This window comes from Hyperoodon ampullatus (assembly GCF_949752795.1).
Source record: "Hyperoodon ampullatus genome assembly, chromosome: 9".
Lineage (NCBI taxonomy): Eukaryota > Metazoa > Chordata > Mammalia > Artiodactyla > Ziphiidae > Hyperoodon > Hyperoodon ampullatus.
The window spans coordinates 91088814-91116324 of NC_136922.1; the positions used below are offsets into that span (position 1 = coordinate 91088814).

General features: G+C 50.0%; 1 protein-coding gene across 2 annotated transcripts; it reads right to left on the minus strand.

The window, feature by feature from the left end:
- Positions 1-369: 369 nt before the first annotated feature.
- On the minus strand, positions 370-27247 carry WDR91 (WD repeat domain 91; the record flags this gene model as incomplete). Of its 2 annotated transcripts, none has more annotated exons than XM_079710883.1 (15): positions 370-906; positions 3590-3787; positions 5056-5168; positions 5961-6069; positions 8072-8240; positions 8372-8466; positions 9719-9869; positions 10486-10679; positions 12538-12693; positions 19808-19973; positions 21090-21220; positions 22195-22285; positions 24024-24223; positions 25250-25429; positions 27125-27247. In XM_079710883.1, the coding sequence occupies 15 exons, from the start codon at positions 27245-27247 to the stop codon at positions 742-744; spliced, it is 2241 nt and encodes a 746-aa protein (XP_079567009.1). In that variant the 3' UTR covers positions 370-741. The 2 variants fall into 2 exon arrangements, with proteins under 2 accessions (XP_079567009.1, XP_079567008.1); XM_079710882.1 differs by having other exon boundaries at positions 22195-22277; positions 24016-24223.
- Positions 27248-27511: the final 264 nt, after the last annotated feature.

The window sequence follows — 27511 nt, forward strand, 5'->3', positions numbered from 1 at the left end:
AATGGGAGGAACCACAATGACAGGTCCTGGGAAACCACAGCCACCCAGATGGAGAGGGGCAGATGCCTCAGACCCTGCACTTGTCCTAACAAAAGCTGCCAACTCTCGGAAAAGTAGACACCATGGCCTCCTTGACATGAGCCCAAAGAAACGGGAAAGGCACAAACCTTGGTTAGCCAACGGAGCAGTAGAGAGAGGACGTCCTACTTCCGTGGCAAAGCAACAAGCAAACCTCCAATAAAGGTCAGCCCCATGGCTGGTGAGGTAAGAGCTGGGGCGTGGGGCCGAAGCTCACAATGACCATCGCCAGGGCAAAGGGTGAAGGGAGATGCTCTGCTGCACGCATACATTCCAGAAAGAGACACCAGGTGACCACAAGAACATTCTTTTTTTAAAAAAGAAAACTGATTGAATATATACAAAATACTTCCAATCTCTTCTAGGCCAACAGAGAAGCCATCACAATGTTTCTCCTGCTTCCTGAGCTTTCCTCCCACCATCTGGAGCCTGCTCCTGGCAGAGGCCAGCATGCCGATGTCTGGGGAACACGTGCCACAGTTCTACATGGCTCCCGTTCTCGTCAGGCGGCTGGACAGTGCCCGAGCCCCCTGGGCAGTCTCTCCCTGAAGACTCCCCACCCTGGCAGGGAGCCGGAAGGGGAGCGCCCCGTCTTCCTGAGCCGTCTCTGCCTGTCTCCCAGGATAATACTGCTTCCGTGGGTGGCCCCTGGGGCTGGCCCCATCAGACTTTATGGGCCAGGAGGGTGGTCAGCTTGATCTTGCCGTCCATGGAGGCAGTGAGGCAGGTCCCGCAGTCCACGGCTGTGCTCCAGTCCACGGTGACCACAGGGGCGCGGTGGCCACCCAGGCTCAAACAGCTCTCCAGAACCTTCTCCTCCCCGCCCAGCTGCAAGGGGACAGGAGAGACGAGGTTGCATCATCAGGCACTGCTCACAAACACATCCACTTTATGCACTTTCGGTGGCCAAGCTGCCTCGAGCCTGGGGGCTGCCACCCCAAGCTGAGAACATGCCCGGGCACACAGGTCCCCCTTTCCAGAAAGTCTCGGGTTCGTTGTTTGGACCACGAAATATCTTCACTTTCCCGACTACAGTTACTCCTTCAGCTGAAGTGGAAAATAAGTCCCTAATACGCTCTGAAAGACACAATTTTCCCTGCCACCTTTAACCTGCTATGAGCCATGTCTCCTGCTCGTGCCCGGTGTTCTCTTCCAGCACCATCTACCGCTCCCAGCCTCATATCATGTATCTGCCTCTCTCTTTTACATTTGCTTCCCCCAGGGAACACCAGCGGCAGGAGGGCAGGGTCTTGGTGATTCCCTGCCGTGCGGCCAGCACACACCCAGAGAGCAGTGCTGGCACCGGAGGCCCTGGGTCAGGGCACAAACACAGCTCTCCTCTGTGCTACCAGCACCTGCCGTCCGGGACTCATGTGCACAGGTGTGAGGGGTCAGAAGGTAATAAGGAAGGGAAACCAGGAGCAGGCTATCAATCCAGCTACATGTAACATCCATGAGCAAGAGACAGGAAGTATTCAGCCTTCACGGAGAAAACATCTTTAACAATCATGAATTGCTTATAGATTGTAAAAATGGGACCTGAAGGTCATTCTATTCCTTAAATAATTAGACCCCATTTTTGACATTTTTTAAATGACAGAGGAACATCTTTCAACCCGTTAATTGGTTATAGAGAAAGTCTGACTGCAAACCATATGAACTGATCAGAACAAATGATAAAGCCTGCACGATCAAAAATAAAATAATAGGGCTTCCCTGGTGGCGCAGTGGTTGAGAGTCCGCCTGCCGATGCAGGGGACACGGGTTCATGCCCCGGTCTGGGAAGATCCCACATGCCGCGGAGCAGCTAGGCCCGTGAGCCATGGCTGCTGGGCCTGCGCGTCCAGAGCCTGTGCTCCGCAACGGGAGAGGCCACAGCAGTGAGAAGCCCACGTAATGCAAAAAAAAATAAAATAAAATAAAATAAAATAAAATAAAATAATATACACACATACATACACAACACACAATCATACAGAGAGCAAAGGAGAGGCCACCTGAAACTCAACTAAATCTAAATAATAAAATAAAATTAGGCTTGTAAACAGAAAACTTTTTACAGTATCTCCTGATAGCAATTACAAGAAATTATGGAGCTTTATATGAAACCATCACACTGTACACCTTAAATATATACACTTTTTGCCAACTGTACCTCAATAAAACTTTTAAAAGATTTTTAAATGTATATATTTAAATAAATAAGTAAAAATAAAGTGTGGAACTAATTTTTAAGGAGAGGGCAAGAGCCACCCAAATCATCACCCTCTGCGGAAAAGAGGAGCCTGGGTGACAGTAAACCCAGGCTTCCCGGTGCCACACTGAAGGTCAACAGTCCAGAAGCCTCCTTACTTCCAACTTCAGCAGCCCCCTTCCCCCTCGCCTCACCGTGTGCCCTTGCTCCCCTCTGCCCTGTGGAGCCCCAAAGCCTGCCTTCCTCCACATCCTCCCAACTCCTCCTCCTCCAAAGGCCTCAAATCCACAGACAGCCCCCCTGCCCAGTCCTCCCTGAGGACTCGGCCCCCACCCGGCTTCCTCCCCTGGGGGCCCTCAGCTCTGTACTGTCGTCACTGTTGGTGCTCGCGTCTCGTTCTAACTTGAGCGGGAGCCCCAGGAGAGCGGGGCCACACTCTCCGTCTCCTGTGTGCACTGCCCAGGGCCAAGGACACGCCCGCAGGCAGCTGCTGTCCAGAGCACCAGCTGCCCGCCGGCTGTGAGCCACGCGAGGCGAGCTCAGGGAGCCCCAGAGAAAGAGCATCCCACTCCATGACTCTACCTGCAGACAAAACACCGCCAGGCAGAGAGCTAACACTGAGGCTTAGAACTGAATCCACGTGGCGACGCGGAACCAGACCATGTGCTTAGGCCACGACACAAATCCTCATCCCTGGTCTATTTGGTAGCGCTAGTAAAATAGGAGAGATTTATAATTTCGTTCAATCATACATCCAAAAAAAAGTACATGAACCAGAGAGGCTGTGACATGAGAATTAAAATAAGCAGATAAACTGAGTGGACAGCTAACATCCCGTGTGACAAATCACACCCCCGGGATTTCTGTCCCAGCCACGGATTGTAACGTCCTTGACCCACAGGACCTCCCATAAACAATAAACCTACACCAGATTAGAGTACCTGGAACAGACCACCTAGGCACCCTCCTGTTTGGGGTATGTCCCCCCAAACCAACCTGCAGTCCTTCTCCCTAGCTCTTGAGGTTTCCTATAGTTGGTATTATTCCCAAGGAGGGAGGCAGAAAAGGGAGAGTCTCGTCCAAGGACAGTGACGGGCGAGCAGAGAGGACGGACATGCCACACTCGTGCCCACTCCCGCCTGCTCCCTCGAGCCAGCCTGCAGCCGGGAGGCCCAGGCGCTGTCCATCCCGGGTCAAAGGCTTCTCCACGGCCATCGGTGAGGGACAGAGATTGGGACAGAGACAGGGACAGAGGCTCGAACTCAACCGGGCCCAGACCTCCGAGGAGGAACCTCCCTGCCACCACCCGCCAGGTACCTTGTAGATGACGCCCCCTGTGGCAGAGCATGTCAGCATGTAATTCCCTTCCGAGTCAAAAGCAAAGAGTCGGCCCCGGGGGACCTGGACCTGCTTGTAGCCGCTGTAACCCGACAGCACGAAGGGGCCGGTGGCGTCAGTGGGGAGGCCGTACTCGGACACCTTCAGGCCGCTCTTGTGGATGTTCCACTGGATGAACTGCAACCGCAAAGCACAAGCACGGCACTCTCAGTGGGCCGGCAACAGAGCCCAGGTCCGGGGGGAGGAGAGAGGACAGGCCCCAGGAAAGAGGAGGTGGGTCCACAGGCCCCGGGAAAGGTAGTGAGATGACCACCCAGTCCCGACTCTTCCCAACACAATTTAAGCATTTTCTTAAGGGAAGAAAATCTAGAAAGAGTCAGCCACTTCATGTCAAAGCCTGAACTTTCTCTCTGGCCTGACTCCAGGAAAGGGAAAAGGCAGGCAACAGCCTTCGCCTGGATTCCCATCTCTCAAGCAAGGGCAATGCTCCAGTGATTGTTATTATTACTGTTGTTGTTGTTTTCATTATTAATATTACTGTCAGGGTTAGAACCCAACTAGATTTTTCTTAAAAATAGGACAAGTTCCAAATACACTTCCAGTTTCTCAGCAGTGCTATCAATGCAACACGAGCAATGAGGTATAAGCTGAGCTTCACATTTTGTAGTGCAAACAGCCCTTTAGCCCACCCAAGGGACAGGCTACCTGGGTGTGACCACCGCTTAACTGAGCATCCTACTCAAATAAATAGGAAGTAGAGCTTTGATTTAAAAACCCCTTCTCATAGTTTTCAAATGAAGAATTCATTTTGTAATTACTATCTTCATTGGATAATACAGGTGGATAGTATACAAGCCAAAAGGTACAGGAGGGAACCATGAAAAGCTAGTCTTTCTCCCAGCTCTGCCTGCCCCAGCTCCCTTTCCAAGGATCTTAATGAATCTTTCCAGGGAGAATCTAAAGGGGGCACTTATTTTTACTTTTTTCCCCAGCTTCCTTTTTACATTTCTTGACTCTGTTTGGGCGAAACTGTCTGCAGCCCCCAGTCCCAGCAAGCTCTACATATCCATGCTGTGACCACCCAATGACCAAGCTCACTGAAGTACGTCCTGGCACCCCTGGGAGCCCACTGAGTCAGGTGGGTCAGGGAGATGAGTCCTTTTTGCTACAACCAGGAGGAAGGATGTAGGTCTTCCCCTTTCATAAGAGCAGTCAACTCCCACTGAACTCATTGAAACCCCACAAAGACCCTGGGAGACTGGTTACTATTTTCACCTCTGTTTTACAGATGACAAAACGGAGGCAGAGGCCCAAGGTCACAGAGCTCGTAAAAAGTACGGTCGGGATTGGAACCCAGCCCGTCATGCTATTCTGGTGCTCTCTAGAATCTCCGATGCCGAAGCCAGAGGAAGGGAGCTTCCTGACCCAAATCCCTTCCCACCTACCTTCCCGTCCTCGCCGATGCTGTACACGGTGTTCTCATCGTAGCTGAACTCCACAGAGCAGACCTCCCCGCAGTGGGCCTTCCAGCTCATAGCACACTCGTGCTGCTGCATATCTGAGGCAACGAGACGCCACTAGGATTCCCGCCCAGGCCCTGGGGAGACATCTGCCCACAGCAGGAGGTACCTCTCACCCTCCCTCTGCCCCGACAGGAGTCACAGAGCTGACCCCTGGTGAAGAGTGGGCACCGGGAGCTTCATTTTACCAGTTCTCTCCTCCACTGCACCTAGTCTTCTGCTAACCAATCTTAAATGGAAGCTTCTTTCACTGGGTCAAAAGTCAGGTTCAGGAATCCCTGGGTGGAGCCTGAGCTCATCTGGGGAGCCCGTAAGTCTAGGAGGACACATTAAGTCCTTCCTGGGAGGGCGCTGTAACTTCCCACCAGGAAGCCCTGGAAATCAGTTAAAGATAGTCTCCAGGGCCTCCCCAGACCCTCTGACTCTGGTCTCCTGAAACAGGCCTGGTGAGAGGAGCTTTAAACAGCACGCCAATGACTCTGACGCACACCGTTCTACCACTCTCACAGGGACAATGAAGTGGTCACACCAAGAGGACAGCATTACTCTCTCGTATCCTCTTGGATCTCACTGGGCCATGAGGACTCAGATCCAACAGCTCAGGACTGGAGGACTGCTAAGCTCCACCCCCCCACCCCAGCCCCCCGTGTCCACGGACACGGTAATTAGGGGGTCCTGAAAACAGCAGACTCTGACCAAAGTTAAGTTCTATTACAAGCATCTTGAACTGGGGTTTTGCAATAGCCTCTAGTCCAGCTGGCAAAAATCCAACTCTCTTCCCTGGGGCATTTGAGGAGGGGACCAGGATGGCCGTGAGCACGCTTGCCTACCGAACAGCCGGATGACACCATCAGCTGCCCCCGTGACCAACAGGTTGCCATTGTGATTGAAGGCTGTGCAGTTGATGGCGATGGGCTCCGGATCCAGCGAGAACTGGAGCTAGAAAAGGGACAAACTAAACTTTAAAATGTAAGATGGTAATAAACCAAATTTCAGGACAGGTTCTGTTTGAAAGGGGGAAGGAGACCAAGACTGAGGAAGGGCACACCAGGGCATAAGAAGTGTCGGTAATGTCCCACTTTTAAACCGTGATGGTAGGAAGGTGCTCATTTTACGGTTCTTCTCATTATTCCGTACACCTATGATTTCAATATTCTCTTCTATGTATTCAATATTTAACGAAAAGTTGAAAAATAACAAGTGAACATAAAATTACAAATCACGACAAGTTCTTAGCACAAACTAACAAGATTAAAAAGGACCTAACCAGACTGGGTGGATATAAACGGGAGCACCTACGAGACGCTGGAGGACAGATGTCAGCCGGATGGAGTGGGGTAGGAATGCTCTCGAGAGGGGACAGCATGCAGGGAGGGCCAGACCAGGCAGGGCTCCAGGGGGTGTGGATGGGAAACCCGGAGGAGCGGGAATGGTCAGGACGTGCCTCCGTGTCTGCCCATCCCCCAGGCGCAGTGTGGCAGGCGGGCGCCATGGGGGTCGCTGTCCAGCAGCTGTCCAGCTGAGGGGTGCTAGCGAGCATGTCCCCGGAAACGGAGAGAAGTGTTCAGACTGGAAACAGGTTTTGGAGGTGGAACTGACAATGTCTGCTCCTGGACTGACTTCAGGGTGAGGGAGAAGGCTGGCTCCAGAAAGGCACCTGGCTTCTCAGTGGGACGCATCTGCCAGGACGAGGGAGCTAGAGAGCGAGAACTGACGTGGCAGGGTGGCCCTGACTGGCTGGAGAGACCTGCGAGGCTTCCAACTGGGAACAGGAAGGCGCAGAAAGGCACAAAGAGAACACTTGGGACCCAGCCACCAACAAGACAGGGACACTTCAAGTGTCCGGTACCAGCAGGAAACACGCTGCTGCACGTAAGGGCCTGACCGAAACTGATTCTCCCAAGAAACACCACTGCCTTTTAAACAGGTGAGTGTAAACAGCACTGAAGCCCTCAGGATTCAGGGTCACAGCCATAAGCATCTGCTGCTGTTCTGGGTGGGAAGGCATCCTCCGCTCCTGGGGAAGGTGAGCCTCAGGCCCTGTGAGCAAGCTTTCTCAAGACTGTCATTTCTTAAGAATACGCATGTGTCCTCACTGCTTCTAGCTGCTGCTGCAATTTTTATGCAATTTTAAGTTAAGAGGCAGTCAGAAGGGGACTCTAGTTGTCTCCTGAAAAATAAACCACTTGAATGCGGAATACTAAGTGAAAGAGGCCAATCTGAAAAGGCTGTCTGATTCCAGCCATATGATATTCTGGAAAAAGCAAAACTATGGAGACAGTGTAAAGATCCACGGTTGCCAGGGGCTGGGGGCAGGGGAGAAGACTACATGAAGCACAGGGCAATTTCAGGGCAGTGGAAATACCCTCTGTGACACTGTAATGGTGGCTATGTGGCATTACACATCTGTCCCAACCCTTAGAACGTACACCACTAAGACTGAACCCTGATATAACCATGGGCTTTGGGTGATTATGATGGTCAGTGTAGGTGCATCAGCTATAACAAATGTGCCCCTCTGGTGGGGGATGCTGACAGCAAGAGAGGCTGTGCGTGTGTGGGCAGGGGGTATATGGGGGATCCCTGAAACTTCCTCTCAATTCTACTGTGAGCCTAAAACTGCTCCAATAAAAGAAAAAAATTTTTAATATTAAAAAAAATTAAATTAAAAAAATTTTAATAAGCCAAAAGGCCCCGATAAGAGGCTGTGTGTGAATCCTAAATTCGTGGCATGATGCTGAACGACTTCAGTTGCTGGCAATCTGCCCCACTGGAGTATTACTACTTTTCAACACTTAAATGTTGAAACCTCCTCACAAATCAAAATCTTGACGAGCCCAAAGCAAAGAGGGAAGAGACCTCAGAAACAGAGGGCAGCACAGGCTGTGTGCCTGCCCGGGAGTGTGACCAGCCCCAGGGAGACCACGGGGCAGGCCCGCACCTGCTGCTTCATGGTTTTCGTGTCCCACAGCAGCAGCTTGCCAGGAACCTGGTTAGTGCCCTTGCTGCCGATGTCTGGTGCAGACAAGTCCACCTGGGCAGCAAGGCTCGGAGCTGCAGCTGAACAGACGAAAGAGGCCCCGCTGGGGCTACACGCAAGAGACAGGATCCTGCAACACACGCGGGGCTGGGTCAGTGCTCCGCCCGTCCACAGAGGGAGGGGGAGCGGGGCTCGGAGGCTCGCCCAAGGCCAAGGTAGGCCCGCGGAGCACAGCAGTTGAGGGAGCGGCCTCCAGCGCACCTGGGCATATCATCGTTGATGCTGATTTCACAGAGGTTCTTCTTGGCTTCCGTGTCATAGAGGCGCACCGTCCCCACACCGCTGCCCAGCAGGAGCTGGAAGGAGAGGGGGAGGGAGAAGCAAATGACAGCTCTGGGTCAGGCCCGCTCAGGGAGGCCCACTGGGGGGCCAGGCCCAGCCCTGTGCAGTGGGCCAGGCTGTGGGGTGAGGCCTGCCTCCACTTCTCCAGCTAGCTCAGGGGGAAAACCCGGCTACAAAGGACCTCATTTAAAACTTAAAGATGTCACAGGTGACCTTGAACAGAAGCAAAACCACAAAAGGAATGTGTGGAATAGAAGCTCTATTGCTACCTCAGGTAGAGCTGGAAATGAGACCCTCTGCTCACCCCGTCTTCCAGTTTAAATCCCAGCTGTCCCAGTCCTGCCCTCTGGCTCCGGATCCATCACCACCTCCCTGGGCAGCAGCCCCAGCTGGTCACTGGGCTGGGTGACAGCCCCATCTGTGTGTTCTGGGGACAGCTCTGGCTCTGGGCCTACAAAGGCCTCCAGAAAAAAACAGAGGAGGCTATCCTTGTGATTTATTTGGTGAAAACTTCAAAGACAATAACGAGGACCGCCAGAAGAAAGCACCAGAAGCAGATCTGAGGGTGTCCCCCAGGAATATTCCCTAGAATACGGCCTCAGCATTCACCTAGCAAACTGACACTGGTACAGGGCAAGCCCCGCGATCCTAGTGCCGTAAGGATAATTCCTGCAGTTGTCAAAAATTATTAAAAAACAAGGTCTGCTCCTTGGGCTGCTGGGTATGATCCCCTCCAAAATGGAATACGGTGAAAAAAAAAACCCCCACTATAAATCAACTTTATCTCCTTAACTACAAATGCTATGTCAAATATGCTAACACCACTGTGGGAACCCCAGGATAGGACACACCCCCTCCAGCCTGGCCGGGGAGGGGGTCTCAGCAGGAGGGGGCGCAGCTGAGAACGCTCGTGGTGCGCTGTCAGAAATGTGCAGGGATGGCAGGAGCTGGTGGGGGAGAACAGGCAGGGAGCCGGTCTCTCTGCGGGAAGATGAAAAGCAAGCCAGACCACCGCACGCAGGAAGGCGGCCTCTGCCATTGAACAGGGTCCCACTGCAGCTTAATTCCAATTCCTGTTAATCCAGTAACCTCCAGATAGGAGCCTGCTGGGACAGTCCTGGATGTGTGGTCCCTGCCTTCCCAGTGAGAGAGAGAAGGGAGTGGCTTGTCTTGGAGGCCCCAACCAGTGGTGCTGGAGCCACTGGGGAGAGCCCTGGAGAGTTCTTCACTTAGACCACAGGTCCAGCAACAAGCAAGGCCACTCACCAGCCTGTCCCGCTTGGTGGCCCACTCTAAAGAGAGCAGCGGCGACTTGGAAATGGAGGACGCCTTGGTCTGCATGATAGGGTTGAAGGACCACACTTTGATGACCCCGTCTACGTCTAAGCTGGCGACCCTCCTCCCCGAGCAGTCCACTCTAAGAGGAGAGAAAGGGGGACGCTGTGAGCATCCTTGCCTTAGTCCGCTGTCCTCTTCAGCGCACCCAGAGGATTGCTTTTCTGACTCTCCTGCTGAGACTCAAATGCCCACACTCCAAGGACGGGCGTGAACTACTTCTAGAAATATTCGTTCATTCGTCTGTCTGAGAACTACTTACAAAGCATTTATTCAATATCATGTGCTAAGCCCTGTGGGCAAGATGCACACAGCCCCGCCCTCGGCACTCGTGGTCTCTAGAGACTGAGAGCCTCCTGCATCACGGCTCCGGAGCCCATCACGTCCATCAGAGCAAGGGATCACCTACCCTCTGGGCGTTACACCCCAGGATCAGGAGTGGAGAGGCTGACCCGGCCAACGGCAGCTCTCAGCAGGACCCCAGCGGCAGCTGTCCAGCCCTCCTCTGACAGTTCAGGGGTGACCACGGTCCCTCGGGGCCATCCCACCCTCCGCATCTCTGTTACCTCTCGTCATCCCGCTTGCCACACCTTCACACGCACAGCCTGAAAACCGAGGCTTCCTGGGGAGCCCAAACCCCACGCCACCAGCCTTTCCCCCAGAGCGCCCTGGCCCCGGCCGGCCGGCCCGACACCCACCTGCAGTGCATGATGGAGGAGTGGTGCTCTCCGTACTCCTCCTGCCCCAGCACGATGAACGGCTGCTCGGGCCGGACCCCCCCACCCTCAGGGCCTGCGGCAGGAGCCCGCGCCAGGGTCTCCAGCACCTCCACGTGGAGCTCAGGGCAGGGCTCTGCCTCCGGGCCACCAGCTTCGGGCTTCTTCTCTGCACACTGCACCAAGCAAAGGGGGCACAAGTCAGCTGTGAGGGGTCTGCACCGGGCCCAGCCGGTGCAGTGTGTCTGGGGACACACTGCGAGATGTCTGGGACTCAGGCCACAGCCCTCGGGGGAGGATCCTGGTGGTCTCGGGGTCTAGAGGAAAGAGCTCTGAACTACAAGAGGCTGCTCTGCTGGCGGCCCCTTCCTAGAGGCCCGGCTCCTCTCACAGGCCCCGTGGAGGGAGTGTGGGCCACAGGCTCCCGGCTACAGCTGACGAGACTCGGGACACGCACCACCTTGACAGACCAGGCCAATGATAACAAGACTCAGTGAGTGAGTGAGTGCCTACTGCATTCCAGGCACTACGTGAGTATGACTGATTGTCTCATTTAATGCTCCCCCCAACTGATCCTATTATTAACCCCACTTTACAGCTCTGGAAAGTAAGACTGAAAGCAGAAGTTAAATAACTTGTCTAAGATCAAGAGCTGGCCTGGGGTAGGATGCTGATGTGAAGCCGGGTCAGTCACAGGCAAGCGTGGCCCCTCGCCAGTGCGCTGCCATGTCAACCAGCACCTCCTCCTGGGAGAGAGGTACTGAGAGACTGGGGCGACAGGCCAGGCACAGAGATAGACCCGAGCACAGCAGCAGAGCCAGAGCCAGGCGGGGCACCAAATGGCACCCCACACACCCTGCCACCCGGGAGGGCGGCAGCCGCCCATCTCTGCCTCCCTGGGACAGCAAGTGTTGGCCATCACGATTACTATCTGCTCACCCAGACATAACCCAGGCCAGGGGGCGCCAGCCAGGGCACTCTCTACCACCCGCGTGACCTAAGCACTCCTTGGGGTCCCAGAAAGAGCAGTTCTACAGCAAAAATAGAATGGAACAGAATGGAATGGAATAGAATAGAAATAGCATAGAATAGAATAGGAATAGAATAGGAATAGGAATAGAATAGAATAAACAGAGAAACAGTATGGTATGGAATGGAATGGAATGGAATGGAATAGAATAGAATAAACAGAGAAACAGTACCTTACAGAAGTGGCTGAGCTCAGGTGCGCCTCTAATCCTACAGCACAGAAGGATTTGAGATCCGAGCCATAAGGGTCTACGCTATCGAACCAGAACCAGCACAGGGCTGCTAACGCCAAAAAATGCCTTTAAAACAGGCAAGTAGCCTCAATTAGGAGATAAATGGTCAACAAGGTGACTTAGGCAGTAAATCCCTTTGCCTTCAATCCAGAGTATTTGACCGAAACAGAAGCAGCTTATACCACCAGGAAGAGCAGACCCCAACCCATATTCACTAGTGAGAGGAGTCCCTGAGCTTGCGCGGCAAGGGCCCTGGGCCACAGCACGACGCTGTGTGGACACGTGGCTCTTGGGGCAGCGGCTCCAGCAGGGAGTGCAGGAGAAAGTGATCCTGTGATTGAGCAAGTCTGGGAGATGCTGGGTTAAACCAAGCGAAACAGGTCTCTCTCCCACCGACTCTGAGCGCCCGTGACATGCTAACACGCACAGTTAACCTAAGGGAAGGACAGAGCATGCAAGGGGTCCCAAACCAATTATTCACAGAGCTCACCTTCTGGGAACATTTTCAGAGGCCAGCATTTTATGGCCCCTGTTTAGGGAAACACTCCATCGGGAAGAGGGATCACTGGAGAGACCCAGGTGGTTTTGGAACAAAACAACCAAAGTGCAAGCAATTAAACCCAGTTAGGCAAAACCACACTCTACACAGCAGAAGAAATCAAGAGAGGTAAGAGCAGGCCCTACACGGCCCCTCCCATTTTCCATGGCCCTCCACCACATAGCCGCGTGGTGTCCCTGCAGGCGGTCATGAGACACCAAGGCCGAGCCATACCTGCAAAGTCATGGAGAAGAGCTCCTTCCGTTCCTTGCCATGGTCCTGCAGGCGCCGCTGGCGGTGCTGTGACCAGCTGGACTCCCCAGTGGCCAGCCCGCTGAAGAGGCTCTTCCCGTCCTTGGGTGCACATGCTGGCTCCCTACCCTTGGTGCTCTGGAGGACGAGACACCAGGCTGTGAAAAGTCTCTTCCTACCTGGGCCCAGGCCGTGACACCTGGGCCAGGAGGGGAGCAGGGAGCAAGGAGTGGACTCTCCCCTTACTCCTGGGTAAGGTTCCTCCCTGGCCATGCTGAGAGGTAGTTAAAATGTTACTATGTCAGCCCATGAGCAAAGTCAAGGGCAAAACATAAGCAGGCTGGACCTCCTCCTTTCTGTTCCCCACTCCCCCATCCTGAGAGGACAGGTCCCCAGCACTTCTCCACCCGCCACACCTATCACCTGGAGGTAATACATATGTATCTCCTTGATCTAACTGGAACAGTTAACTTTATTTAGCTTAGCACTTACTAAGTGACAATTATGAGGCAGATCAGGCTCTACACTGGGTGTTAGAAAGATTTACAAGCAATTATATGTTTGGGCAATACAGCAAAAAAATTATGCAAAATAAAATCACCCCTCTGGAGGGAAAAAGGAACACAGTATCCTCTTGTTTTGGGCCAAGTGCATGACTAAACCAGCCAATGTTAACAAATATTGAGGTATTTGGAAATGATTACTAGGCAACCAGAAAGTCTTAACAGAAATTGTTGGAAACTCAAGGTCTTTTGAGCAAGATAAATTGGACAAGAGAGAAATTGGCATCTTCTGGCTCCTTTTCATAGCAAGAGAGATAAAGTCAACCAAGGTTACAGCAAACGAACTCAGTAATTCCCACTCGTATAGAGACTGAAGATTCCTAGTCTAGAGCTTTTTAAAAAGGAACTGCCACCTCATCACCTTCCCAAATTATCTGGCTGGTTTCTTTTTTTCCACCCTTATTCCCACAAATTGTGATGGTCACACTCCTACCACCCCCAACACACGCTTTTTTTTTTTTTTTTTACACTCTCAGCAAAGGGATAGGATGCAAACAGCCACTCTGGTTTGAGACCAACCTCCTCACAAATCATTTGTACACAAGTCCTAAGTAAAGAGAATAAACTCAACCAAAGTCTATTTGTGGGCTTCTAGTTCTTCTACTGGTTATTTTTTATGTTAACACTAAACAACTTAAAATGATTAACATACGTTCCTTGGGACCCTGGAGTCATGTGAACAGTTAAGAAAGGAAATTTTAAAGGCTACTAGTTTACCTGGAGCCTAACTGTGGCTGACCTACACAGGATTGGTTATTTTTGGTTTTCTGACTGAGGTGACCTCCATTGGTATCTACTTGTGCTTGTAACAGATGTTTTCTCTAGAAAGAGTATTTGATTCTCTGAATTCTGACTTATTTTGGGAAAAGTAAAGTTCTTAGTTAAGATTTTTAAAAAATAACCTAAGAAGAAAACCAACAACAATAATAACATCATTACTCATTGAGCATTTACCATATGTAAGCTGCCATGCTAAGAACCTTACAAATATTCCCCTAAAGATGAGGCATTATTTTAACATGGGGAGCAGATTTAGAGAGGTTAAGTTCCTCGTTTTACACAGGGAGAACTTGACAGAACCGGAATTTACACCCAGATCTGACAGCAGCCCCGAACTCTGAGAAACCTGAAGAAAGAAAAACCATGATGGGAGCACATGGAAGAAAGTGACACTGAATAGAAAAGATAAGAAGAAATGTCATAATCCTGGAGCAAAATAAGAACCAAGATAAGGCCCTTCTCTCGGTGCTTCCAGCCATTCTTGAAAAGTATCCCATGGTCCATGGAACACTGAATAGGCCCCACAGTTTTGGAAAGTGGAAGATGACTCCTGTTACCTTCCCAAAAGTAAGAGGTGGTCCTGAGGTAACCATGGTCCCTCACACAGTCCCGGGGTGGGTAGTGGGGTCGGGGGTGGTTCACTCCCTTGGAGGAGATCCAAGGATGCCAACCTTCATTACACAAATCTATTAATTCCTCCCTGTATCTACTGATCCAGAGGGCAAACTGCTCAGACTAAAGAATTCCACAGGGGAGGCTATACTTGTATCAGACAAAATAGACTTTAAGCCAAAGACTGTAACAAGAGACAAAGAAGGCCATTATATAATGATAATGGGGTCACTCCAACAAAAGGATATAACATTTGTCAGGCTTCCCTGGTGGCGCAGTGGTTGAGGGTCCGCCTGCTGATGCAGGGGACACGGGTTCGTGCCCCGGTCCAGGAAGATCCCACATGCCGCGGAGCGGCTAGGCCCATGAGCCATGGCCGCTGAGCCTGCGCATCCGGAGCCTGTGCTCTGCAACGGGAGAGGCCACAACAGTGAGAGGCCCGCGTACCGAAAAAAAAAAAAAAAAAAAGAAGAAGAAGAAAGACCTCAAGTAAACAACCTAACTTTACACCTCAAGGAACTAGGAAAAGAAGAATACATGAAGCCCAAAGTTAGTAGAAGGAAGGAAATAACAATGATCAGAGTGGAAAACAATGAAATAGACTAAAAAGTCAACAGAAATGATCAGTGAAACTAAGGGCTGGTTTTCTGAAAGTTAAATAAAATAGACAAAACTTTAGCTCGATTTACCAAGAAAAAAAGAGAACTCAAATAAAATTAGAAATGAAGAATTCCAAAACACGTCTCCAAAAGCTCTAACATTTTGATAGACAAGACAAAAGAAGAACTGACAGCAGAGGCCATGTTTTCTGGACTTCAAAGGCGGCTATGGGAACTCCACAGCTAGCTATAAAAATAGTACAGAGAGGAGGAGGAAGATCAGTTTCCAGGGTTGACGGCTGTTTTCCAAAATAGTGGGCTCCTGGCAAGCAAGGAAGTCTCGAACAGCCTGGCACAACTATGATTCAGGTTTCACAGATTTATCAGCCTGACCAAGAGATCTTTAAACTGGATATTTGAGAAGGAAAAGAACCCGTTTAATATTGCATGCATTCCCAAAGAAAGTACACAGACCACAGGGGTATCTCACCTTGGAACCAAAGGCTGGGAAGGCTGCAGAGCAGGGACAGGTACTTGGTGGCACACCTGTCTTTCCTTCCTCACCTGCTACACCTGATAAGTGGTGTTTTTTTCCTTTTCCAACACGTGGTTTTAAGGGTGCTCAATTCAATTGGCCCAAACTGATGGAATAGAGAGGCTTAGGATAGACTTCAAATTCCTCTAGCTGACACAAAAGCCACTTGTAACCCTTCCCCAGCAAATACATTACAACATTAAGAAGAACAAAAGCAATGCTTCCCTGTCAAGTCAAGATGGCAAGGAAGCTGTCCAGTTTATCATTAGGTTGGGGGCTGGACAGTACTCCGAAATGAAAATTCACACAGGCAATTAACATAAGGCACTGCAATAAATTAAGAAGAACTGTCCTTATGATGATAGGGTAGTTTATACCAAAAGAGCTATAGACCTAAGTGTGACCTATCAGATCCTGCTTAGAGAGAGCTTCTCCTTAAACTATATCTAAGTTATTTACGAAAGAAGGGTAAACATCAACAAAAACAATAGCATGCTAAAAGCTGATGAATGCAGCCATCCACCAAACACCTAAATATGTTAAGCTACAAATGCATATAACTTAAGTAAATGTTCACTGTGATACAACCGGTAATTGAAAGTTTTATTTTGTTTTACGAGCAAACCTCATAAAAATCTTAACTACTGGATTCAGATAACATTCCGACAGTCCAAACTGTATTGTCATATTCTACCATAATCTACCTGTCTCCTACAGTTCAGGAGAGGTATCTTAACCTATGTTTTATCATTTGACCTTCTTGCTTCTCACTCTAGGGAAGGATCTAAATTCATTTTCGGTGGCCTGAATAGAGCTTACCAGGCAGTCATCCAAATGGAACAGAGAACAAGTTCCAGTAATTTAGGCTCACCTGAAGCAAAATAAAGACACCCAGAAGACAGGCCCTAGTAACACAGAAATTACAGAATGAAAGACGGGGAAGAGGGCTCCCTTTTCCCCATCCTGCTAAGATGCCCCCAAGGGCAGCATTCTTACGGCTGATGTCACGGGAGCTATGAGGTAGTTTGATACTAATAAGAGTTACAAATACAGAAGTCTGTGGTCGCTTTGTTTTCTTTGCATTACAGCCAATTAGAGGTTATCTCTGTAATAACCATAATTCCCCCTCACAACGGACTGAGTAGTTATGGAAGGAGTGGAATTATAACTGGAAGGGAGGATGGGGTAAAACTGCAGTGGGAGAGCCTGCTGAGGAGATGCCCACAGGGGCTTCTGTCACAGAGATCCCAGAAGAGCTTAGGAATTGTGGTTTTACAGCTACTTCCATGTGTTTCTAAAATTTTGCCTCGGGGTTCATAGTGAAAGCACAGAGAGTGTATCGCCAGAGACTCTGCATCTATAATTTTATGAACTTTTCAGTGATAACAACAACAGTTACAGTGACTGATCACAAGTGGGTAAAATGCTGTGACTGAAACTTACAATGCTATGTATAAATAATATTTAAAATAGGAAAGCCTATCATTTTATGTATTGCTAATTTTTTTTAATAAATTTATTTTTTATTTATTTATTTTTGGCTGTGTTGGGTCTTCTTTGCTGTGCGCGGGCTTTCTCTAGTTGCGGCAGGCAGGGGCTACTCTTTGTTGCGGTGCATGTCCTTCTCATTGCAGTGGCTTCTCTCGTTGCGGAGTGCAGGCTTCAGTAGTTGCGGCACGCAGGCTCAGTAGCTGTGGCTCGCGGGCTCTAGAGCGCAGGCTCAGTAGTTGTGGTGTACGGGTGTAGCTGCTCCGTGGCATGTGGGATCTTCCCGGACCAGGGCTCGAACCCGTGTCCCCTGCATTGGCAGGCGGATTCTCAACCACTGCGCCACCAGAGAAGTCCCTGTATTGCTGATTTAATAACACAACTCATGTTGTTTTGCTTGCTTATTAGGAGTAAAAAAGAAAGAAAGCTCTCTGGCATGGTAGTAGTGAGGAAAAGACTACAAGCTAAATATGCACTAACGAAGCCACGTGGCTGATTAAAAAACCAATGTCATTTTCTATTGCGTTAAAAGCAGTATAGCATTAAAATCACAGGAAGTGATCACGCAGCTAACTGCATTTGGTATTGGTAAGACAGCATCTTGAATTGTAAACTCAAATTTGGCCATCGATTGTATAGAGGAATTTAAAAATTAGAATGTCCCCCCTAGAAGAAGAGAACCAGAATGGTGAGGGGTCTAGAAATCATGCCACATGGGTAAACAGTTGGGCAGAAAGGAAGGAATGAACATAGTACTTAGCCTGGAAAAGACAGGAAGGGTTGTCCTAACCAGAAGCCTCATTCTCATAGCTCGAAGGCAAAGCTAAGATCAGTGAGTAAAAATCATAGAGGTTTCAACTAACAACTTTCAAACAGGCCAACATCCCTCATGTACAAGCAGTGACCTCCCCAGCACAGGAGGCAATCAGTCACAGGACGTGCCCTCTCTCAGTAGGAGGGTGGGCCAAGTGACCTTTAAGCTTTCTCCAACTCTAAAATTCTGTGCTTTTTCTTGAACCTCAAATATACTAGTTATCTTTAGAACTGAAACGTCACTGCTGAGTCTAATATATCAGTAAAAAAAACAAGTGACCCAACCACTGGATTTTTCAGATTGCAGACATTTATCGACTCCATTCAGGAAGTGGAAAGAAGGCTGCCTCTGCTCTGTTAACATGCCCCGCGGTGACCCAAGCTTTGTTTGAATATATTTCAGAGGTAAAGGAAGGCATGTTTTCTGCAAATTACACATTCTTACCTTTGTCTCCTGAACAAGAACCATACAAAAAATTTCCAATCCCATTTCACCCTCACCATAGGACACCTTAGCGCCTGAACACGTAAACATAAGGCCACGGGCTTAAGCCCAAAGACCCCGTCTCCGTATTTTCTTTTAAGTTAATGAAATTGAATTTCATCATTTCATGCACATTTTAAGGGACGTAGCATTCCATACATCATCTACTACACTTACAAAATCTTGCACAGTGAAAGAGATTTGCAAAGCAAACCGTAAAACTTACTCAACCACATTCTACAGAACTGCAGTTCTAATTTTTAAGGTTTGAACTTCAAAAAAACAGTCCTAGAATAACCATGACTGATTTTTGATGCCCCAAACCCCCTGGATGCTAAGGCTGCAGTCATTTTGCATTGCTGCCACTTTAGGTCTCAGAACTGACTTAGGTACCCAGGAGGCCAATACCTTCCCAGCTACAAAAACTACAACTAAAATGTATTGCGCGCTTATAACCTGCCAGGCACTGCATATACCAAGGGCTCTCATATCAGCTCAAATAACCCTGCCCCTAGGGAGTGAATGCTGTTATCATCATCCCAAGTGAAGTGGGATGAGTTTAAGCAATCTGAGCAAGGATGATAAACAAGGTACAGTTGCCTGACTGCAAAGCCCATGCTTTCTTCCCTGGTGTCCTGCGCAATGTCTGCACTTCAACAACAGTACTAAACCCAAGTGCTGTACTAAAAGCCCCGACATCCCAATGGCAGCCTTGGGGAGGACCCCTTTCTCCCCAAGCAGCCCCACGCTGCTGCATTACTTGCACCTGTACTCAAGCCAAGGGTGGCAGGAGAGGAAGGCAGAAATGATGACAACTTACTGTATCTGCGACTAATAAAAATACATTAAAAGGGAAACAGTCCCTACCCGAGCAATAAGGCATAACTATGGGTCTGTTAAAGTTTCACTCTGGCCAGCACTTCTGAAAGCAATGAATTCTGACCATCTCTGCTTGGAAAACTCCTCAATTTTGGACATATGCTGGCATAAAAGAAATTCTCTTGCAAGCTTCTAAAAAGTGAAAAATAGCAAAACTCCTTTGCAGAATCAGGAAATAACAACTTGTAAAAGAAATACTACACTGGATTTAGAAGTAACTTTAATTTAGTCTTTATCAACAAGCTACTTTATATCACCAAAAATCTAAAAGTCCAGAATTGCTTGAATTCACACTTGAGGAAACAAATCGCAGTCATAAGCGCTCATGAGTTAGGGGACATTTATGAGAAACGGGAAGGGGCCCTTCAGAGCATACTTCCTCTTGTCACCATCCACCCTCCACCTGCAGGTCCTAAGGGAGGGTGGACAAGCCTCCACCTGACCAGTGGGATGTCGGAGGCCTCCTGGCGAGAGTTAGAAAGGCAGGACTTGCACTAACCTGGCCGCCAAAGGACTCCTTCTTGGCCGAGCTCTGAGCCTGAGGGGGGGCCTGGGCAGGCAACAACCTTGAGGGGCTCTTCTTACTCTGAGGCAGCAGCGAGGACAGGAAGCCCACGCGAGGCGACTGGGAGAGGGAAGCGTTCCTCTGGCTGCACACCATGGCTCTGGACAAGCAGACAGCACAAGGTCGCAGTGCTGGAGGGGGGACCTGGGAGAACCCGGAGCACAGACCTCCCAGGCTATGGACGCTGCCAGTGACCAGGGCCTTGGCCAGGTTCGCATGCCTGGGCCTTAAGGCGGCGTGATGCTTGGTGCTATTCTCGTACGAAGGGAGCCAGCAGCCTAACTGGCACAATGGTGAAGGCTGCGGCTCTTCTTTGAGGGCCGTGGTAAAGCTCAGAGCAGCGTTGTCTAATAGCCACTGGTCACATGGGGCACTGAGCACCTGAAATGTCTTTAGTCCAAATGGAGATGTGCTGGAGGCGTAAAATCCACACTGGGATTCAAGACTGAGCATGAAAAAGAATGTTAAATATCTCATGAATACTTTGTTTATATTCATTACATGTTCAAACGATATTTTGGGAAAGTTGGGCTCAGTAAAATATATCATTAAAATTAGCTTGTTTTTCCTTTTTTTTAACATAGCTACTAAAAATTTTTAAGTTTGATTTTTGGCTTGCACTTTATTTCCATCGGAGGGCGCTAGCTCAGAAACTAGAGCAGTTTCATCTGCTGCAGTACTTGGCCACATGCAGGTTTGGAATCTGACTGCCTGGGTTTGCATCCTGACTCACCAATCGCTAATTCTGTGACCTGTGGCGCCTACGTCTCTTCAACTGCTATTATTCTCATCGCCTGGGTTTTCGGCTGTAACTAGCTGTTTTTTTTAAGGTTGCTCAAATATCACTCTTCCAACCTGCCTACCTTTCCCAACCCTGGGACAAGAGCATGCTTCTACGGAGAAATGCATCCAACCTGTGGTTGGCAATCGTGTCATCCAAGAGGCGCTCCTTTCAGGGCACAGAAACTTCCCAGGGCTTCATGAAAGCGGGTGTGATTATTAACCCAGGCTGCACATATCTGGACGTGCAGGCCCCTGGAAGAACAGGCCTAGAGGCTGGGAGGTAGGGGACAACTAGAGGACCAGGGGACCTTACTCAGAAAGCTCAGACAAGAACAGTGAGCACCCGGGAGGCTCCTGGCAATTCCACGTCATCACCGGGAGGAGGGGAGAGCACAGGGGACCGAGGCGCGGAGTGGGCGCAGCACACACTCACAGTTCCGAGTCCCCCAGGCGGTCCATGTTGGAGACATAAGAAGGCAATTTGTGCTGGACTAAGGCCGCTTCCTCTTCTGGCTGTTGCTCCTCTTTCTTCAGTCGGTGGATTTCGGCTTGCAGTGCAAACAGCTGCGTAGAGGTGGGACGAGTAAGATGGGGATCTCACCCAGCCTTCCCTCCCCTGAGGAAGATTAGACTCACGTCACATCCGAAACCCAAGCACACTGGCTCAAAGGCCACCCGCCCTCAACCTCGGAGTGCCTCTCTCACTCTCTGCAGACTGGAAAAATGGGTGAGGCTGCTGGTACTTGACCACAGGGAGGCGAGAAAACTAAAAACCGTTAGATACACAAAACCCACTTTTTTTTTTTCTTTTTATCATTTGACTCGCTTCTTCCTGAATTCAGTGAGAAAAATAGTTCCACCCAATCATGCTTTGCTCTTTGGAATCTACAAAATCAGACTTTGGAACTCAAATGGAAAAAAGAAATTTGAAATGAAGGTCAGCATTTTTGACCTTCTGCCTGAAGAAAATTATACACACACCCCCAAACCCAAGAATCTTAAACCCCCAAACCCTAACAGCTTATAACCTTCCTTTTTCTAAAAAATCCTCCCTTTTCTGAAGATGTGTCAATCTCAAGGTTAGAGAAAGGCTCCTCAGGCAAAATGTAAAGGCAAATGTGGGTCCCCTGGAGCTATCATTTTACCAAACTAGAGAAACCTAGTTTAGCTTAGCTGAGAACAATTAAATCATTTCTGGGCCGTAAACAATACAGACGTGGGGACAGGTGGAAAAGGACTAGGGGTGGGAAGCAGGTTAGATGTAAGGTGACATCAATGCATAGAGTCTTTTTCCTCTTAAAAGTTCACTCCTGTTACTGTGTTGTTCGCGCTACGTGACTTACAACATGAACCTCACCTCTGGTTTTCAAAGACTTGTCACATGGCCCCCAAATCCCCAACACTGCCTTTCTGGTGACTCACTTTCATCTGAGATCAGTGCTTTCCTCTACTGAAATCAGCCCTCTATGGCTACTACCTAATTTTACACATGAAAAGCAGAAGTACTTCCCAAGGAGCAAGCATTGTTTGCAACAAACCTTCTGGCGCAGAACTTCATTTTCTTCCTGAACCTGGTTGGTCCGCTGGCACTCTGCATCGAAGTTCAGGATCACGGGAACCGGTGCACCAAGTTAAAGAATAAACCTGCCTCTTAATCAACTTGACTGTGGTGATTATGTCACAATGTGTACATACCCCGAACCATCAAGTTTTATACCTAAATATATACAATTCTTAATTGTCAATTATACTCCAACAAAGCTGGGAAAAATAGCCAATTAAAATATATATTCTAAAATAAAATTCAAATCAAAAAATAAAAATAAAATTCAAATCAAAAAATATATTCTATCACAAACTCTGCAATAAAACAATTCAATACAACAAAAATAAATAAGCCTGCCTGCAAAACGATTAAAAGCCCTTCCCAAACTCTTGACACCACACCAACACCTTTGAACATGACACAGAGTAAAAACTCTGTGCTGTGGGCTCTTCACAGCTTTATGAATAGTCTCTCCCTTGACACGGGGCCTGGCCTGACTTCCTTCAGAGAGACTCACGGACACATGACAACCTGCCTGGCTAGCCCACAGAGAGGACATAAGTCCAAACCTGACGCTTTCTCCCAAATGCCAGCAGTAAAGGGCTAGTATCCTGCGGGCTTCACAGCCAGCCTAAGCTTTAGTGACATTGAGCAAAAAGCCAGCCCAGCAGCTGGCCACTCGCCTTTCCCCTCCGCAGGTTGAGCCTCTCTGGCAGAGGTTCAGACTTGAGAAGCAAGCTTTCTGCAGATTGCCACCCTATGAGCACCCACATTCTAGGTCATGGTGTCTGTTTTTCCTGACCACCTCAAACAGCTTCAGTCCAGAGGAGCACAAAGCAGGCAGGGCCTCAGTACCGGGGAGGCACACTTCCCTAGAGGGCCCGCGGGGTCAAGCCGTAACCACCTCTGGGCTGGGCCCCCTGTTAGCTTTGTCTGAAAGCCCTGGGGATGAAGAGCAGCAGCAGGGGGAGAGAAAAGGCCAACCTGGCAAGGGCGTAACTCACACTCACCAGAGCACAAAAGGAAACACTCCCTTCCTACCTCCACCAGAAGACGTTCCTCCCAGAGCCAAAAGGAGATGGTGGATAGGCCTCCGCACGTCCAGTTTATCAGTGACCCACCAGACAGCCCCATTCCAACCAGACTCCCTTCTCCTCCCGTGGAATTCCTGCTAGAGAGCAAGAGTAACGAGGAGGATGTCCTGGGCTTTCCACGACAAAATGGTAAATACGTCAGGCTGTAAATTAGTTACATCCTCTCTTAAATATCCACACCTATGTTCTTAAAGCTGCTCTGTCCTCTGACAAGTCAAGGGACCCTAAGGTCATTATAAAGACAGTGACCCAGGCACTAACACAGGGAGGAAGTTCCGGCCCTAGAAGTGTTCTCACCTGCTACCGAATCCCAACAAAGGCAAGTGAATCCTGGGGGGGCACAGGGCATGCACAAAGGGTGCTCTCGAGGTTGGCCGGTTTCGCTGCAAAGCAGCTCTGCACTGACCCCTGCGTTTGCTGAGAGAGGCCCTATTTGAGGGCTCCTATCCCCCCACTGCTAGGACAGTCCCCACCCACACATGTCCACTATTCAGCAGCAGAGCTGCTGAACAACTGTAATAATGATGACAATTCCCGGCCTACGATCTCCGGCCTACTGATCAAAATAACCACCATCTGTCCAGCCCCCTCACGTGACACATGACAGTGATCCTTGGGCATTGTGTAGAAGAAACGATTGCATTAAGAGCAGAGGCCACTGATCACGTTGTCGGGCTGCCTCAGCCTGGGCCCCCAGCCCCGGGCAGCGGAGAGGATATGCATGCACTGAAACAGGACGCTCAGGAAGTTGTGCAGGGACACGATGAAGGTGTCGGCCCACTGGCGAGAAAAGTAGGTGGCAAAGATGGGGTTGGTGTCCGGGGACGGCAGGAAGGGAAGGACAAACCAGTCCTTCCACTCAGCCTGGTTCTGGAGCTCCGCGGCCTGCTTTGCAAAGAACTCCTGAGCCTTGTCACTTCTGTTTGTCTGCCAAGACACAGAGGAGGGAGCAAGGAAAGGGGAGAGACAGGAGTCCAGAGGTAAGATTCTTCACCACCGCACAGCAGACAGCCTCTGAACATCGGCCTGCTGGGTAAGTGGCCAAACATGATCTATAAACTGTATAAAATCAAGAGAACCATCACACTTTTCTCAAGTTCCTTGTAACTTCAAAGAAGCTGGTTTAAACTAAACTCCTGAGGGACCTCCCTGGCCGTCCAGTGGTTAAGACTTCGCCTTCCAATGCAGGGGGTGTGGGTTCCATCCCTGGTCGGGGAGCAAAGATCCCACATGCTTTGGGGCCAAAAAACCAAAACATAAAATAGAAGCAATATTGTAACAAACTCAATAAAGACTTCAAAAATGGTCCACATCAAAAAATCTTCAGGGCTTCCCTGGTGGCGCAGTGGTTGAGAGTCCGCCTGCCGATGCAGGGAACGTGGGTGCCCCGGTCCGGTAAGAGCCCACATGCCGCGGAGCGGCTGGGCCCGTGAGCCATGGCCGCTGAGCCTGCGCATCCGGAGCCTGTGCTCCGCAACAGGAGAGGCCACAACAGTGAGAGGCCCGCGTACCGCAAAAGAAAACAAACAAACAAATAAACAAAGAAACAAAATCTTCAAAAATTAATAAGTAAAATAAAATAAAGTCCTGGTGATAAATACCATTCTAAAAATTAATTCCTAGTTGATTTTCAAATAATCTAAGTGATTTACTCCCCCAGGTCAGCCATAATCTTTATTACTCAAACTTTAACCCAGCTACTTATATTCTTCAAAACACCCCCCAGGCTTACGTGCTTAAAACAAGAGGGGAAATAGGAATGAGGAAGACAAGTCCAATCATCTACAGACGAGAAGGAGAAAAGAAGTAGGAAAACAGTCAAAAATAATTTGCACTGTGACTGTTTCACCCTCTCCCAGGAGTAACAGAGAGAGCTGTCCCTAGGCGTTAAAAGAAAATCTATCTCTGGATCAAAGAACTCTCTCCACCAAGAAATCCCTAAACCAAAAGCACCTGGATTGTGTAGACGAGATAAAAGCGGAACAGGCTGGTTTTCAGCTTGTTGATGGTGGGTCTGTACATATCCTCCAAGCGGCTGAAGAGCCGACGTTCCAGGTAGTTCCAATAATCCCGAAGAGCAGCCAAGTCATACACCTGCATTAACTGCTGCAGCTGGTCCACAATCTTGTCCACCTGGTGAGAAAAAGATGAGATGGAGAAGGCACTGAAGGACGGAAGGGAATTCTCTCCTCGTTCCACAGAGTTAAGACAGCTTTTTCCTCTTGCTGTGGCTTCTGGATGTTAAAAACTTTTTTTCCTTGGGCTTCCCTGGTGGCGCAGTGGTTGAGAATCTGCCTGCTAATGCAGGGGAAACGGGTTTGAGCCCTGGTCTGGGAGGATCCCACATGCCGCGGAGCAACTGGGCCCGTGAGCCACAACTACTGAGCCTGCGCGCCTGGACCTGTGCTCCGCAACAAGAGAGGCCACGACAGTGAGAGGCCCACGCACGGCGATGAAGAGTGGCCCCCGCTTGCCACAACTAGAGAAAGCCCTCGCACAGAAACGAAGACCCGGCACAGCCAAAAATAAATTAATTAATTAATTAACTCCTACCCCCAACACCTAAAAAAAAAAAAAATTTTTTTTTTCTTTAAGTTAGCAATCTATAAAACTTTCAAAACCCAGTAACGTAATAGCTTTTAGGTATTTTTCCTGATGTAGATATGTATTTTGACCCTCTACCAAGCATGGAAATTGCAGGTGTAAAAGCTTCCTGGCCCAGGAAGAAGGAGATCTGGGTCGAGGGCCTGGATCTGCCTCTGACTTACTCAGCCACCTTGGCAATGTCACTTCAACTCTCTGGTCTCAGTTACCTAAGATTTCAAAAAGCAAAAAAGACAGAGTGAGACAATCTCCATGCCCCTCCTCCTAACTCCTCCATTCCAGGATTCCAAGGCTCATGGTGAGATGTACTGTCTCCTTCAAGTCGTCAAAGCACTACCAAAGTCCTGGCAGCTGCTCAGTGTCAGCCAAAGGAGTCACCTCCTTGTGAGGAGCAATCATACCAGAGTACACAAGATGGAAAGGCTTTTGAATATTGATATCATTCCAACACACCCATTTTATAGATCAGGAACACTGAGGCTTGGACAGCTGAAATGATTTGCTTTTGCCACCACCAAGTAGCCACTAACTTCGGCAAGACAAGAACCCAGGCCTCCTAACTCCCCTCCAGTGTTCTTGCTGCTAGCTCACTGCCTCACCTGCCAACACCAACTGAAGCCAGCAAATATACACACAAATCACACACATAAATTCCAAGAACTTCTCAACAGAAAATCATGTCTGAGCAGGGGAAGTATGTTTTCAAATGCACAAGGTCTTCCTCAATCGTGAAGCAAAACTGCCAATGAGTCACTGATAAAGCCGTTTCAAACAAACAGATACTTGAACCCAGCTAACATGTTGGGCTGCAGACCCCTTTGTTCCCAATGCCACTGGAAGCCAACTTCAGAATACTTCTGCTGCCAAAACCCCAACCATCTACCCCACGTTAGCTCCTAAAACCTCATCGCCATCCTGACCAATGACTGGCCAGCACCTGCTGAGAGGCTGGGGTGGAGAAGGGAGCCCCGGACCAGGAGTCAGGGCACCTGGGCTCCAGCCTCGGCGATGCTCCTAACTCGCTGGGTAACTTCAGGCAAGTCACGTCCTCTCTCAGGGCCTCAGTTCCGCATCTGTCAAGCGAATGCCGGACGCACTGATGTCGACGGTCCCCCTGGCGCGGTGACAGCGCCGCTCCCGCCCCGGAGGGCAGTGCTGGGGGAGAGCCAGCTTCGTGCCCCCTCCGGGCCGCCTCTGCCCGCGCCGCGCCCGCCGGTCCCTCACCCGGAACCCCTTCTCCTTGTCCGCCTTGATCTCGGCGTCCAGCTGCCGCAGCGTGTGCGTGAAGCCGCGGAAGAGCAGGTACTCGCGGACCAGCTCGTCTGTGCGCTCCACTGCCTCCGCCATCTCTGCGCCAGCGCCGTGAGGGGCCGCGGCGGACCAGGGATGGAGGGGCGGGGCCTAGGCCGCACGGGGCGGGGCCGGGCGCGGTCGCTGATCACGTCACGCCGCGGCCGGCCTACCAGCCCGCACGCACCGCTCGCCGCGCGTCTGTGGCCCCGCCCAGGCCCCGCCCCGCGACACCATCACCCAGCTCCAAGAGCGAATGAAAGAAGCAGTGCCCGCCGGGGTTTTCTGGCACCGCTGGCAGCGGCTTTGTCATCTGAGTTA